Here is a 16799-nt window from a genome sequence, read left to right on the forward strand (position 1 = left end):
TTACTCAAATTTCACAAATGAGGAAATGTACTTAAGCCATAAAAACAACTTACCTATTCATCATTAGGAAAGAAAAGAGTAATGATTTTACTTACAATATTCACTGACAATCTTTTCTTCCATACTAAGACTACATAAAACCAATTCAGTCTTTCTAAGTATTTCTGTAATTAAGGGCCACTAGAGAAAATCAAGTAACATCACTAGCAATGGTTGGACTTTCAAAGCCCACTTCTCTTTTACACTATAATTATTTTTATTGTTTTGTTTTTAGTGCTCACAGAGCACTAAAATTAAAAAAATATTAACTTTTTAACTCATTGCCTGAGAAAGCAACATTTGTGAAAATGTACAATTTTAATTTATGCCACTCTGTCTCACATTCTCACTGGTATCTCTCCTTTGAGTCCTCATCAGGCTGAGATCACTAAAATTGGCCATTTATGGAGTCACAGGAGTTCGGGAAACCACTCAACGGGAGGCTGATTAGAGGAGCAATTAAAAATGCATCCTGTGCAGCCAGGGTTCCAGCACTGAGCTAGCCACTGCCAGCTGTGTGTAATTTGGGACAAGCTGCTCCATCTCTCAATCCCTCAGCTGCAAAAAGGAGACAATGATACCTACCCTCATACACCTGCTATGAAGTAAAACATGAGGAAAGCATTTTAGCCTTAAGCAGGTGACCATTCAGAGCGAGTTTGGTCATTATGATGATGAGGATGGGTGTTAATAAATTAAGCTAGACCAGAAAGTAGAAATCACCATAAAGGAGAAACATTTAAATCAATGAGCATTTTCTTTTGGATGGATTGCAGAATATTCTATTGATTTTTTTAATAAACCAAGATTTGTTCATTAATAATAGATTTACAGGTTCATGGACAAGTCTCCAGAAAAAGAATTAGAGGCCTCTAACCTCTGAATACTAAGAAAGTAAAGTTTAAAAAGAATTCTGGGGGAGATTATACCTCAATTGGGAGAGTATGTGCTTAGCATGTATGCGGCCCTCAGTTCAGTCCCCAGTAACTCCATTTAAAAACTTTTTTTTTAAGAAATGGAGAATTAAAGCAAACAGATAGAGGAATACAGAATTTTTTTAGAGACTCAACTCAGACTTCTGATGGGGAATAAAATATCCATTTCTCAGAGGAAATCTTGAAAACTATGTAAACTGGATCTGAGATGTCTAGTCTTTTAACATTATTCAAGAATTCATATTACCAAGACTTAAAACTACCTGATAACCCACAGTGGTGATACTGATCATAACAGCTGCCAACACGGATCGAGCTCCGGCTAGGAATGCTCTGTTCTGACATCTCTGCCCCTGAGGCCTCACCAGGCTGAGAGCACTAACTTCGGACATTCATGAGCATCTCGTGTAAGTCCTCAATTTGTGCTTCTCACTCCCCCCTCACCAGGCCCTCTGAGGGAAACACTGTTATCATCTTCCCCACCCGCAGTTAAGGCCACTAAGGCACAGAGACTAAACCCGATCCAGGTCACACTGGCATTAAAGGACGTGTGTATTTCTGCTGTTTTACGTTTTACAAAGGAATCTGAGATATCAATTCAAGGGAGACTGTTAAATAATAAAGTCTGTCTGGTCTCCACCTCAAAGAGCATATAATATAGATTCCTGATGTAGGATGAGGCTGCCGCCACAAACTGACTCAGCTTGATATTAATATCCAAGATGAAGCAGCGAATACACGTAAATATTCACGATTGTCAACTCTACTCACGGGTCTGGGCCCTTCACTGCCTGAATTGCGGTGAAATCCCCACCCCTGTCAGGGAGGGAAGAGCGGCTCTTCCAGGTCGCACCCAGGCTTCAGGGGCTGTTTCCCCTCACAGACTGTCGTCAACGATTAAAAAGCTCTCAAGATTTTTACACCATGCAAAACTGAAAGTCATTTCTGCAGATGGAGCACTTTCTCAGGCTTAAACTATTTTTGCCTACACTCAGCAAGGGGGAGAAAAGAAACATGACTCTGCAAAGTCTCTGAGCCTCACCACTCACAGAAGTAGAACTGCCTCAGCACAAGATTACTGTTCACATTGCAGGGTGAGAACAAAATAAAGCCTTCCCAACCACAGGCACTCCCAGAGACAGCGCTCAGCAGTCTTCTGCACACTCACGGTTGTGCAGCCCTCACCACCATCTATTTCCAGAACACTCCATCATCCCAGAAGAAATCCCCTGTCACTATCAGTCATTCCCTAAACCCCCTCCACCCAGCCCCTTGCAACCATCACCTGCTCTCTGCCTCTGCATGTGCCTATTCTGGGCATTTCAGATCACTGAAGTCAACAATATGTTGCCGTGTGTGTCTGCTTCCTTTCACTTAACATGCTCTTGTCAAGGCTCGTCCATGTTGAAGTGGTATCAGCATCTCTTTTTTTTTTTGAAAACGTTAAAGTTTATTAGAGGGTTGTAAGTACTATCAAAAAGAGTAGAGTGGAGCATAAGTGATTGTGTTTCAAAGATAAAAGGGCGGGTTGAGCAGTCAGAGTGGACTTCCCAGAAGAGGTGGCCTTTTTCATTTTCCTCTTTTTCTTTTTTATTCACTCTTACGTCTGAATAATGTTTCACTAAATGGAGATTCTACATTCTGTTCATCCATTCAGCAGCTATGTATGGACGAGTTCCAGAAGGATGAGTGTATGAGGCGACTTGCAGGGATGGCATTTAAGCAAAGGGCAAGATGTGCTTTCAAAAAAAAGCCAACAAACAGAGGCGCAAGGAAATTCAGTGCGTTTCTGAGTAAAGTGCATGCTTGCTTCGGCAGGACAACCGTGCAGGGCTGGGGCGGATATTGGCAGGAATCACGGCGTGGGAGTCACCTGAGAAGACTCCCCACTGCACGCAGCTCAGCCAATTCTCCTCCCTCATCCTGTATTGTTAGAGCCATATTTCTAGGTTTCTCTTATTTCAAGTAATAGCACTTTAACTACATATCTGATCATTTGCATCAGACCACTTTACATCCAAGGCACAGAAAATTATTCACTAACCGGAGCAGCTCCAGGACATAACGGTGATGGATTAGGGAGTCCTGCAGCATCCCACCCTGCATGCACAAACCCCACATGTGCCCTGGTGATGTCCGGAAAATTAAACGCATAGAAATATCTCACTGCTGCTATACGACATCTGCCCTCAAATTGCCACAAACTCATGCTGGCAAAGCACTACTAAGCCCTCTCACTACAAAGAAAAAAAAATGCTAAGAAGGCAAATTTAGGCTCTTCCATTGAAAACCAGCAACCATCAATGCCAGTATCTGAGTTGGAATGCTCCTGACTTCTAAAACCACTGCGCCGTTACTTTTCAAATGTGGAAGTCATATATGTATTCCACGTAGATGATATTACAGTAGGATTTTTTTTTTCAAAATTTCCAGTTGCAACATTAGCACAAGAAAGTTTATGTTTCAGCTTTAAAAAAATCAATTATCTTCCACTTTCTTAATTTTGAACCTATTATTATTTTATAAATGGAGCTATGCTGCATAATATAAACACACTGTTTGAATTCTGCAAACAAGACCTTTATGACCTCACTATTTCAGAGCAAACTTTAATGGTGTTTTGAGAGGTGGGGCCTGGGGTGCTCACTAACAGCTCACTAAGGATGTGCTATTAAGTAATGCAAAGGCTCTAACTCCACATTAGCTCAGAAACCAAAGAAACTACACCAAAGCCTTACTTTATAATTTTTAAATTTTGCTATTCTTTGGAATATTAAATTTCTTTAAAGATATGATTTTTTTTGAGAAAGACAACAGCTGTATTAAATTTCCTCTCACCAAGAAAGCAATCTTTATCAAGAATAAATACCCCATGGAAATCGAAATGACAGGAGGTTTCTAGCTAAGTGAACATGCAGATCTGAACAGAAATCTAAATCCTATCAGATCTCACTTGAACCAGCTCAACAAAGTCCTGGGCTACCCTGGAACTTAGCTCTTCTGTTCCAAAAGTTGGCTGAGCTAAGATCATCACACAAGGAAGGGAAGGAGAGAAGAGGAAAGTCCACCTGGCAGCCTCCATCTCTTTTCTTCCAGCCAAAAGTCGCCTCTCGGGCGACCCCGATAACAAGCCCTCCCCATAAGGAAATCCGGCATCCACACTGCCCCAGCCTTCCCCAAGCAGCCCAGACGCCCCTCTCCCAGCCTGTGAATGGTGTTTTAGTGCCCCCCCCAGTTGGTGGCACCCTCCCCCTCTTCCCTGCTACACACACACACACACACACACACACACACAGCAACTGCAGCCTTCCCAAATCACAAAGTTGATTACATCACCCCACTTCAAACCCTTCAGAGGCTCCCTGGTGGAATTCTAGCCCCGCCCCCAACACTGCTCACCCAGCCTCACCCCAGTTCCCAGGTCCCCAGTGACCTCAGGGACCCCCTGTCCTGCTCCTACTTCCCACTTACCTCCAGGCTCATTTTGATTGTTTCCCAAGGAAGACTTCCCTCCCTCCAACCTCCGCAACTTGTTCCTCTATTCCTAGAACATTCTAGGCTAAGTCAACTTCTGACACTGTTAAGCTCACAAGAAGCAAATACATTTTGCTTACTAATGTGGGTCCACCCACTCTCCCCTAGACACACAGAAGTGCGCGTGTTATGAATAAATGAATGACGGGGTGGGTCTCAAAGGGACAGACAGACCTGCTCTCGCCCGTCCCGACCCTTCTGTCTGTAGAATATCAGAAGCAAAACCAGAAGTACCTTTCCTGAGGGTCACTTCCTGCTGACACCCTTCACTACCTCCTGTGTCAGTTCTAGTAAAACCCAAACTCTTCGAAAGCCCTTCACCCCAGGCCCTCTCCAGTGTCCTCCCCAGCAGGGGCACCCACAACCCTGGACCACACATGGCACTCTCCCCGATTCCCCACTGCACAAGCCTCCAGGCCTCACCCGGGCTGCTCTGCCACATGAGCCACAGTCTTCATGCTTTCTACTGGCTGACCCTTACTCTGTCTTCACAAATGAATGTAGAGCCCATTTCTTCCAGGAAGTCCTCTCTGATAATATCCTTTAGGTCTTGGCAGGTCTCCCTCTATAGCAGCACTGCATGGTGACCAACTGGGTGTTTGCTTGCTCCTTTGGGACCACGACCTATTGGGGGCCACGTGGGAAGGAGTGAGAGATTACAAGAGGGGTGGGAGAAGCCAAAAGCAAAAATCACAGCTGAAGTCCCAAATTCAAGGATTCTTTCTCAGAAAAATAATAAAATATTTCACACGAGTGCAATTTGGCTACTATTTTTGTGGCTTGCGGAAAGCAAGGGCTTGGTGTTCTAGTCCAAAACCCGGGTTACATGCAAAGAAATGTATATATTCATATCCAAAGGAAACCAGAGCTGCTCAACAACAGTTTCCAGTCAGAATTGAAAGGAATTTTGATAAAGGCAATGTCTCTCTCTCTCTCTTCTTTCTTTTCTGGCATCATATAATTTTAGAAGTATTTGCGTGACTAAGAGATGGCTACAGCCCGTGATTCTGCACTGGAGAGATTGGGCTGAGGAAGCCGAGATTACATTCACTGTATAAATGCAATCACACCAACAAACTGACAAGTTCCCTTGTGGAGGAGCTGATGTTCCAAAGGAGGCAAACTTATGCAGTAAGAAAACTCTAAATAAAAAGTAAGAAATTCAATGTTCTGTACTCAATTTCATTAGCTATATGGGCCATTACCTGATAGTATATCTTGTCTAATGAAACCCAAAAATAAATTGTGAACGTTGATTTTCTTCATCTGACTATTTTATGCTAAATTTGGATATCAAACCCACAATCCATACGGACAGCTCAGGCCTATGCTGCAGCACAGCTACATCCCATAGAAGAAAGTCTATCAAGGGAGAACTGGAGAGTTTCCCTTCAGAAGCTGCTAAGTCTGGTTTTGCACCTATACATCATTTCAACCACTTCATCGTCAAAGGAGTAAGACCTTACCTCTGTGGGGCGTAAAGCACTGCGGTGCTTCAGAACTATCAAAGAACACTGAGCTTTGTGAATCAGTCCTGAGGCACTTAAATCGTACTTTTTCTGAAAGGCCCCAAAACTGACCCACTTCACCATTTCAAGTACACCAGGGAGGTACCGGAATTAGTAGAGAAAACACGCCCTTGAAGTCTGACAAGACCCTGCTTGAATCCTGTTACAGTATTTACTACCCTCTAAACGGACCAATAACTTAACCCCTCTGAGAAGGCTTGCCAATCCGCAAAAGGGGGCTGCCACCGCCCACTTGGGAGGCATGGATGTGAATGCAACACGCAAGTAGGGCGGCCGACTGGTACCTGACACGGGGCCTGGCTAGTTTCCCTCCGCTGCCCTTGTCCCTCTTTAAACTTGTGCTGTTTCCCCGGTACCAAACGCCCGGAATAGACTGCCCGAATATTCTGTGTATCCCTGGATACATGCCTTACCGTTAGGAGGCCAGAAAAACAACTGCCTTCTCCCCAGTCACTATCAATATTCTTAAGATTCTGGATTTTTTTAACCTCTATTTTGCAGGGAGACTATTCCAGAATTTTTCAAGCACCATTCTCCAGGTTGGCTCCCCTCCCAGCGCCCATCCCTTCTCACCTCAGATCCTCTGTCTGCCTTCTGTTCATTGGAAAGCGAGTCAGGAAGAGCGGGGACTCCCTAGGCCTCCTTCCCTCCCTGATATGTTAGTGTGACTACCTTCAACACACACCCCACTCCAACTCCAGCTTCTGAGGAGTCTACCCTCCCGGACCCTGCAGACTCTGCAACTTCCCAAGACACACACGTGGCCAAGACCCTCCCTTCAGATTTCTTCCTGGCTGGCCCTGCCCACCCCCCGGCCCCTTAAGGATAAATGACATTGCCCTGAAAAACCTAAACGCCACTGACTGACACACCAAAGCTGCATGGTCTGGGCTTTCCTCCAACCCAGGCACAGCCCTGCCCCCCCTCAGCCTCAGTCTGCAGCTCTCAAGATGATCTAATTCACATGCGCGGCTGTGAACACCAGCTAAGAATGACGCCTCCCAACGTGTATCTCTAGTCCGGCTCCTTCAAATCAGCCCTAGGCTCATAGACCCGAGTGCCTCTATGAAGTCCTAACTTGGATGAAAAATGGCATCTTAAAAATGCCTCATGTCCACCATTTACTCTGGAATTCAATTTCTGGCAGGTACCTCCCATGCTCCCCATTTTAGTAACAGACCCAGCACTCACCTATGTGTTTGAGGTCACATTCAATTTCCCCTGTTCCCTCCCTCCAGCCCTGGCCTGGAATATTAGTCCTGTCATTTCCGTTGCTAAGCCCATCTCAAGTCTGGTTCTGCAGGGACCACGGCCGGATCCCCACAAGCTCACAGAAAGGTGCAATGAGTCACAGTCCTCCGAAGGGTGCTTCCTGGAGGGGGAGGCATCTCCTGCCGCCGGTCACCACAGAAGGCACTGGATTCTCACAAAGGAGGCTCTGGAGAAGGGACTCAAGGTTCTCCCGTGATCTGAGATTTGATGGTCCCGAGGTCTGGTGGAGCTCCTATTAGCAGACACACTTGCCACTGAGCAGATGAGGATGGAGGAGCCCAAGCAAGGCTGTCCTCACTCCGACCCCTGGGCTCTCGGGAGCCACGGGAAAGGCCTGTGTCCAGGGCACAGCCCAACAATCACAGATCCCAGCCTGCATTTGCCAACCCGGACAGCCTAGACTCCTACTTGCGAGATTACTTCTGTTCTGTTCCCCCCCAGAATGTGATGGACTCTTTCAGAATGTCTGGCCTGTCTCAAGCGAGACAAAGTGAAGAATGTAGTGTTCACATTTGGACTAGAGCATGAAAGGAGAAACAAGACCTCATGATCAGCATGATGGTGGTGGCCAAACTCTTCCCCTGGGTGAGATGAAAAAGGGTGGGGGTGAGAATCCAAGGTCTTAGATTGGCCAAAGCATCTTCCTTCATGGCTGACTGGGGGTTGGAGACACACTACCGCAAACTAACGACACGGCTGTCAGTGGGGGACGTCAGCTGCAACAAACACGGAGTCAGCTCTTTAATGCCAACATGGGTTAAAAGAAAAGGCCGGTGCAGGGAGGCCTGCACGGCTGCTGAGGCAAACCACAGACCCGGCTCTGAATGCCCACTGGCTGGAGCAGAGAGGAAGCTACGGTCCCTTTAACAGTCCCTGTGTCCACCAGATCCATGTAAGCCAGCTACTTAGGAGAAGTACATGTTGTCCTGATACTCAGAAAAACCAGCCTCGTAAAGGGAACAAAAGAGTGGCATGGATTTTAGACCCACTTCTGCCCCTTTATGAAGGCAAAATAAAGTAAATGGCAGGGGGAAGTTGAATGCAAAAAAAAAAAATTAAATAACCAAACGGTGACTGATTCCTCCAACAGTGTCCCCTGCAGCTGCTCACCCCCAAGCCTGCCACTTTCTCACCAGTGACCGCCGGTCAGGAAGCGCCGTCACGCACGTCACACAGAGACAGCCAGGAACGCGTGCTGAGCACGTTTGTGTAAAAGCAGGAACCGAGCAAGATGCTGCAGACTTTGACTTGACAAGTTTAAATACTCCATGAAAAGAATCCCTCAACAGCCGCCTAAATCAATTCGCATCTCACTTCTTCAAAACAATTAAACTAATTGAATAAGGGTGCATTTGTCACCAAATATAAGGAGGACCAAACAGGTTCCTCAAAGTAAAGATTTTAACAGATATCAAACACCAGTGGGTGATGTGCTAACAAAGCAAATATTCCAAAAAATTAGAAAATAACAAGATGACTAGGATAATGCATGGATCAAGGCACCTGAAAATTTCTTCTCTTTAAAGCGATGGAGACAGCACGGAGGGCGATCTAGCTATTTCTAATGCAGGATATGCACAGCCACCTTTTTAGACGCAACTGCGCGGTACAAGAGAAAAAGGAATAAAGAAAAAGGAAAGGAGGAACAAGCGAAAATTAGAAACAAACAAGAACAAAAATGACTTTGACAGCATGTACAAGAATTTACGTGAGTGTGTGAGGCCAGGGACGCAGGGACGGTGAGACCCACCCTCACCTCCTGCTCCAGGGAAGGCAGGGGCCTGAGGGGAGCGACGCTGCTTGGGGACACCAACGTGGTCAGCGCCCCTAACCAAAACTCAACATACATGCGTCTAGGCAGCTTTTAAGCCACAAAATGTGGTCGCATTACAGGCTGGACAGTTTTACTCACTCCCAACGTGAGTAGCAGGAGAGAATTAGTCTCTGCTCCTGCACCAAAGCATTGTTTTAAAAATTAATGACTGTGGAATAGTAAAAGCAACAATGGAGTAAAAGTGACTGGAGGAGAACGTGCTTGACCCGGGCTCACTGGCCGCGTTATCTCACTGACGTTCAGATGCTGGCTGAGCCCTTATGGTACCAAAACAGACAGATCCACCAGGAGGGAGTTTAATGCGCTGCTGTATTTTGATGCCGAGAGCCATGCCTGGTACACGAGGTTCTGGGTAAACAATGGTGACAGTGTCAACACTATGGGCTAAGCACACATCCAGCTACTCCGCCAAATCCCAAGGGCAGACTTCAAAAGGCAAATACAAGCGGGAATTCTCTGGTGGGTCTGCAGACTCAGAACCAAGCAGTTGCTGAGCAAAAATGTCACCAGTGCCTCCTATGACAAAAGAGGAGGCACTGTCCATGGGGCTTGGGCAGGGCTCCAGGCTTCCACTGCTCACCCACCAGTCTGTCCAGGGGGAGAACATGGTCCCTGCTTACGTTGCACTGATGCACCTACCTTGACTAACGCCTGGGGGCTCAGCAGGAGGTGACATGTGAGGTGAACGGAGCCAGCCTCTGTGTAGCCCGGTGCTGGCAGCTGTGCCCACAGCAGTGCCCAGGCACCTAAACCTGCCACCTCATCCCCAAGGAGCAGAAGGGTGTGCGGACGTCTAGATCACAGAGCCCTGCGAGGACAAATACAGATCATGGCCACTACATGTCTCACCCCTTACTAAAGTCATAGAGGTATGTCCGGGAGGAACAGAAAATTCATCCAGAGCCCGCCAGGCACCACACGCAGGTGGGAATCGGGCCCCATGTGCCTCTCACTCACAGGGCTGGTCTGGACTTTCTTTTTATCAATTCTCTGGCATCTTCTCCTCCAACTTACCAACAACCAGAAAGTAGGATTTGATCTTAGGTAAGTTCAAGAATCACAGAGCACTGCCTCCACAGTGGGCCCGTGCCAGGTCCTCCGACCGTCACCTGTGGTACCGCCATCAGCGCCCTCCAGACTCAAGGCCCGAGGCCGTAGGCCATGGGGGCACAGCTTCCCTCAATCTCCCCAGCAAAGGGGGACCACCTCTGGGCAAAGGCATCTCACCTCTTCTGCCCGAGGGAAAGCATGATAGATACACGGGGAAACAGAGCATAAGGTGGGGAGGTAGTAAGCCCAGGAGAGCTCGTCTGCACTTCCAAGGCAAAAGTGGGGCCGTTGACTTAATCACAGGGACAAAGTGAGGATGAATCTTTCCCTGCTTTGTCTCATACTCCGTGATACGCCTTTCCCTGCATAAGGAGTTCATCCGGAATTCCCTGGAGGTGTTTCTGATGTCCTAACTTGGCATGATGGCTGTCGGGGAGGAAGAGAGGGCCTGAACCCAGCAGGTGCTGGGCCTGGGAGGCAGGAGACACCGGCTCCAGACACAGCTCAACCAGCATATCGTTCTGCCTCTCGGGATTCAGCATCTCATTTATAAGCAAAGGGATGAGACTGTCCCAGGACAGGCTGCCTAACAAAATTGAAATGAAAGCCATGTAAAGAAAGCTTTCCAGTTGCCACATTTAAAACGGTAAACAAAGAAACAATCAAACAAACAAAAAAACAGATACTAGAAACTAATTTTAAGAACAGATCTTACTTAATCTGCTGTATGTAAAATACTAACATTTTGACATGTAATCAATATATGAAAGTAACAAGATTGTTTACATACTTTTTACTAGACAAGTCTCAGCGTCTGATGTGCATTTGACCTACAGCACATCTCAGCTCAGACCAGCCTCTTCCCCAGCGCTCATAGCATCAGTGGCTGTGGCTACTCTATTGGACAGCAACTCCAGGGGTCCCACCAGGGGTCTTGGCTGAAAAGCGGGAGGAAGTCTCCACACTGACCCTAAAAGGATATCTCTGAAACAAAGGCAGATTCAATTTTAAATGTTTGTAAACCGTCGGGCTACACCTCCCTCCGCCCTTGGCTACAAGACAGCCCTCTTCCTTGCTGATCACTTCCTGGATGTAGGGAAGGAACCCGGCACACAGCCAGGGTGGCCGGGCCTCCAGGTAGACTTACCTGCTGTCTGTGTCCAGTCCCATGAAGTCCTCCTTCTCAAACAAGTTGCAGAGGAGGGGGATCCTTTCCCCAGACTTGTCAGGGGCCCCATCCAGCCACTTGGACTTGAGCAAGATTAACAGTGACTCAGTGAAGTCCTCGATCCTCTTCTCCACCACCCGGCAGTCCTCGTAGTTTGAATGCCACGTTGGTGCGTGGCTGCTCGGCTATCTCCCCATATAGCACAAAGACAAAGAGCTGAGAGTCATTAAGCGTGGTGCCATACAGCTCCTCTGTACATGGAGCTTCTCGAAGGCATTGGCAGAGAGGCAGTCGGTAATGGTGACAAGGCCCACGACAGTGCGTTGTGTCTGGAAGTCACTCCACGCATTCTCGAACGCATAGTGGTGCCTGTAGTGGATACAGAGTGCCCACTGGGAGCCGCACGGGCTGATCTGGCTCACCAAGGAGATTCGTTTATAGATGCAAAAGAAATTGTCCTCTGAAATGATCCCCACGGGTTGGACGACCACAGGGAGAGTCTCGTATTCCTCAGCACACTGCACGTAGTCAGGGATGCTCATGTTGCAGGCCCTGCCGAGAGGGGAGAGGAGATCAAGGTAAATACTGTGCTGTGGGCTGCGGGCGCCTCTGGGTTGCGGTGACCTGGTGTGTACAAGCCAGAAGGCAAGGGAAGCACAAGCAAAGCCGGGGGTACAGTTTGTCCTCAGAGTCTGTACATGGCTACCGTAGCTCGGATCACATTACCCAGCTTTTGGTCTAGGCTTCCTGCCCCCGCATAGAAGGGTCATTTCTTGTTTTATGTTTCCAAGCACCTAGCAAGACCCTGATGCAAAGTCAGTGCTCAACACTGGAATAAAGAAATGAACAAAGGAAATGCTTTCCCCACCCCCCTTCAGCAGATTATAAAGAAAAGAACCGCAGTAGGATCAAAAGATCTGGATTTCAACACCAATTTATTTGAACCCCTAAACTGCAGAATAATGGATAAGAAAACTTGCCTTGGGGAAGAGGGTACAGCTCAGTGGTAGAGCACATACATATCATGTACGAGGTCCTGTGTTCAATCCCCAGTACCTCATTTTAAAAAATGAAACAAATGAATAAACCTAATTACCCTTCTCAAAAAATATTTTTTAATTCAAAATTCAAAAAACACCTTGCAATTGACACAACATTGTAAACTTGACTATACTTCAATTTAAAAAAAAAATCCTTGCCTTACAAGAATATATCTGGATTATGGAAGTTTGCAAATGTAAAATGCTAGGGTACCACCTGCATAAAGAGGGGGGACTGTACAAATTTACTATCCCTCCTTTATGAGCTATATTTCCTTTGGGCGGTGTTATAAACACTCAGAGCTAATTTTCTCAGATTAAAAAAAACAAAACAATACTTGATTCTCAGTACTGCTGAAGAATCAGATAAGCCTGTGAAAGCATCTGACACACAGAGGTTACTCAATAAATGTTTGTTGAAAGAATGAATAAACAAGCAAAGTGAATGCTGCTCCCTGCCACAGAACATCATAATGGTACTTCCTGGAAATCCCAAGCCCACGTTACACCCGACTACACACTAAACATGTGGGTGACCTTCGCAGGCCTGTGTGTTTCTCTAAGCCCCAGTTTAATCATAGATAGAAATGAGGGCGATAACACAAACCTCAAAGGGTTAGTGAGTCAGTAATGAAATGTACCCCAACTATGCAAGATGGAACCATTAAGGAAAATTGGGAAAAGGGTCCATAGGCCCTCCGTATATTATCTCCTACAAGTACAGGGGAACCTACATTACATCTCAAAATAAAAAGTCCAATATTTTAAAGAGGCTATTGAGGTTAAATGAGCTCATTGTCTCAAATAAGGGACACACAGTACAAGTACAACAATGCCTAGCCCATGAGATACACTCAGTTAACATTCCCACTGAACCCACTGGTCCCTCCAACTTCAAAGCATGAGGATGGGTCCTCGTGGACAAAGGCCACTGCACCTGAAGCTAACAAAGTTAATGGTCCCCACTTCCAAGAGCCCCTGTCACCACCCTTGTTCTAATTTTCTATTTGTAATATTTTTTTTTATTTAATACAAACCCCCAATTGCATAGCCTTCAGGTCACCAAAACCTGACCACAGAGATCATGATGGCAGCCCTCCTTGTTTAAACAATAAAATGAAAAGCCATTTGCACAAGACCTCTGTGTAAATATACTAGGGAACTTCATCTTGGACTGAGGAAGAGGACTGGGGAGGAGGAGGCAATCTGGGGGCACAGAGAACTATGGGCCACCTGTCCCACGATGGACTTTAGACTCAACCCTCACCCTCCAGGTAATTCAAAATACACACCGACAGAGTGCTATGGACAAGATTTTTTTTAAAGGAATCCCTGACTCCCTAGCAGGTCTTGTTTCTACCGAGACACAGATGGCTTATGTGTATAATGTTTCACAAAAGCCTTAAAATATTATCACCCCAACTTGACACATTAAGAAACTGAGGTAGAGAAGTTTATCATATTGTACAAGATTAGAGAGAGGCCACGTCAGACACCGTATTTAAACCCAAGACCCTGTTGCAGGGCTCACACTAGAAATTGTGACATGCTGCCCCTTTCCTGCCCTCTCCCTGCAATACATTTCTGAAGAGTCTTTTCTGTGCCAACTGGAATCACAATAACTTCAATTTTCCACAAAGAGCTATGTCACTCCCTGGAGGACATATCAAAATCTAAAGGGTTGGGATGGGAGGAGAGATTTGCATTTTCTGTTTCTCAAAGGAAACATGGCTGTAAAAGAAACTGAAAAGCACTTATCTAGTCTAAGCCCACATTGTGGAGAGAAAGATACGGAAGTTCAGAAGAGATGAGGAAAGGGACTTATTAACAAATATTGCTTCAGCGCAGCATCATGCCAGCCCTGGGCACTGCTGGGGGAGGATCTGGGAGGCCCAGGAGAATGAGTGTTAGAAAAAGGAAATAGAAGAAGCATACAAAGCCCCGTCTCTACAACACCATACCATGAAATTCCACCAAATTTCCCAGTATGGGTGCAGCCAACATTAAGGTGGGCTAAACAGATTATAGAAACCTGGAAGTCTCAACCATAGTGCAAATTCCAACATTTACTCTGCTTTTTTCCCCAGTTCAAGCATCAACTCAGTGGGCACTCTGTTCCAGGGAGTACACGAGGCCTGGTGTTCTCCCAAGTACAAATCTCTATTAAGTGTGCAAACCACAAAAAGGCCCACCAGAAGAAAAGTGACCACAGATAAGATGGAATTACTGAAGCTGAAAGCAGTCAACCAGCGTATGTTACTAGGAAAAATGATGCTGCTAGAAATGGACTCATAGACTTAGAAAGCAAACTGTGGTTAGCAGGCAGGAAAAGGGGGATTAGCAGATACACATTAATAAATATAAAATAAATGACAAGGACCTACTATATAGCACAGGGAACTATATTCCATTTCTTGTAATGAGTTGTGCTAAAAACAATCTAAAACATATTTATATACATATGCATATGTTTATAACTGAATCTCTACTGTACACCTGAAACTAACATTGTAAATTGACTACACTTCATTAAAAATAATTTTAAAAAATAAGTACAAATAAAATCAACGCCATTAAGACAAAATTAAAGAACACTCTTATCCCCTTAGCTGTAGGTGGTGAAGAATTCTGGTTACAAGCACCAAGTCCACTGGATCACTCCAGCACGGACTGTCACTCTTTCTGACCATCAGACAGTCACTTGGGTTCACTGAGGTTACTTTTCTCTTCTGTGAAAAGCTACAGTGACAACTAATGATGTATAGAATCTCATCATTCACAAGCCCAACAATTAGTGAGGACTTCCCATGGGCCAGGCTCTGGAGAGATGAAAAGATAGGGTCCCAGATATATTCAAGGGTAGAAGAAGTTTGTGCCATAAAGACAATTATTCTTCCTGTTTTGATAGACAGATTCAATGCAATTCTGATTAGAATTCCTACCAGACTTTTCATGGAATGTAACAAGTTAATTTATAGTCAGGAACAGCCAAGAAAGTTCTTTAGAACCACCACTGGGGAGGGGTGGATAGGTCATTCATTTACACTGTTCTTTCTGAAGTGATGAAAACGTTCTGGAATAATAATGGTTGCACCACTGTGAATATGCTAAAAGCTGCTGAATTGTACCATTTAAATGGGTGGAATTCATGGTGTGTGAACAATATCACAATAAAGCTGTTATATGAAAAAATATTCCTTGACAATTATTTTTCCCTCTATACAACTAGTCTACCCCACTATTTAAGAAAAACAAAAAACCAAAACAAACTAAACTGTGCCAGGAGCTTTTTAGGACTGCAATGTCCCTGGGTCTCCAACGCCTCTGGTGGTGCTGTTCCTGTTAACACACACTAGCTGGGCTGGGCTAGTTAGTGACTGTAACTATGTTTTTAAAATCGACGGTCACATGTTTCACCCTGGGAGACGGAAGGAAGGAGCATGTCACAGCCTCATGCCTTCAGCTCATTTTTAACTGAACCAAGCCCTGCTTTCAACACTGTAATCCTTGGCACTATAAAAACACGTGACATCAACAAGCACCGCCATCATAACACCTGAAATTGTTCAAGGTACTTACCTGGGGCAGAAACACTGAGGGGGGAGACGGAAACTCCCTCAGCACTGGCGCTCACTTTTCCAGACTCCATCAGGAGAAACTGGGCTTTACAGCTTGAGGCACTAAGCCCGGGAAGCAGCGCGCATGCCGCTGAGCTGGTCCTCAGGGAGCTGGAAAGGGAGAGGAGGGCAGCCCCGGGGTCGCAGGGCAGGGAAAGCGGGGGTGGGGACGCGGGCTGCAGCCCCGCTCTGAGGCCAGACCCAGCCCCAGCCGCCCGCCCCCGTTTGGGTCCGCAGAACCCGCCTACCCGGGACACAGCCCTCCCAGGGGCAGGAACGAGCCTGCGGCCAAGGTGAGGAAGCCCGGGAGGAGAGGACTCGTGGGCGGGAGAGGGGAAAAGGTCGCCAGCCGCGGACTGAGGGGAGCCCGGCTGGGGCGAGAGGCGGCAGGTGCACACCTGGCCCTGGACAGCTGTGGCCCTGGCGCCGGGGTAGGTGGCGCGGGCAGAGGGGTCTGGCCCGAGAAATTCAGCTGAACACAGGCTGACTCGCGCCCTCGCGGGCTTTGACGCGAGGACCGCCCTCCCGCAGACGCCTGACCCCTTTCCCGGGAGCCCCCCACCTTGCATTTCCACAGCCAGAGGCCCCGGCCCCGGGCAGGAGCTAAAGGCCTATCGGTCGACAGAGCTGAGAAGACTTTGGGGCCGATTCCCAGCTCGGAGTTGGGGCTTCCAACCCCCGGTCCAGCTGGCACCGACTGCCCATGAGCAGGAGGGCCAGAGATCCTCTCTTGGTTCTGTGATAGAGGCTGGGATATCGAGGGAGGGAGAAGATGGGGGGA

At 46.7% G+C, this 16799-nt stretch overlaps 1 protein-coding gene across 3 annotated transcripts in view; it reads right to left on the reverse strand.

Moving 5' to 3' along the window:
* LOC135318885 (uncharacterized) overlaps nt 1–16799 on the reverse strand; it is a 174427-nt gene that overhangs the window by 38941 nt on the left and 118687 nt on the right. For 2 of the 3 annotated variants that reach the window (XR_010377285.1, XR_010377284.1), the window contains 2 exons: nt 11341–11913; nt 10984–11177 (listed from right to left, as the gene is read on the reverse strand). Coding sequence is in view for 1 of the 3 variants with exons in the window: in XM_064477376.1 (XP_064333446.1) it covers nt 16122–16129 (8 nt within the window). In the remaining 2 variants the exon portion in view is untranslated. Of the gene's footprint in view, nt 1–10983; nt 11178–11340; nt 11914–15980; nt 16130–16799 lie in introns of all 3 variants that reach the window. The other variant, XM_064477376.1, reaches the window with a different exon arrangement.

This window comes from Camelus dromedarius, chromosome 22, assembly GCF_036321535.1.
Source record: "Camelus dromedarius isolate mCamDro1 chromosome 22, mCamDro1.pat, whole genome shotgun sequence".
Taxonomy (NCBI): domain Eukaryota; kingdom Metazoa; phylum Chordata; class Mammalia; order Artiodactyla; family Camelidae; genus Camelus; species Camelus dromedarius.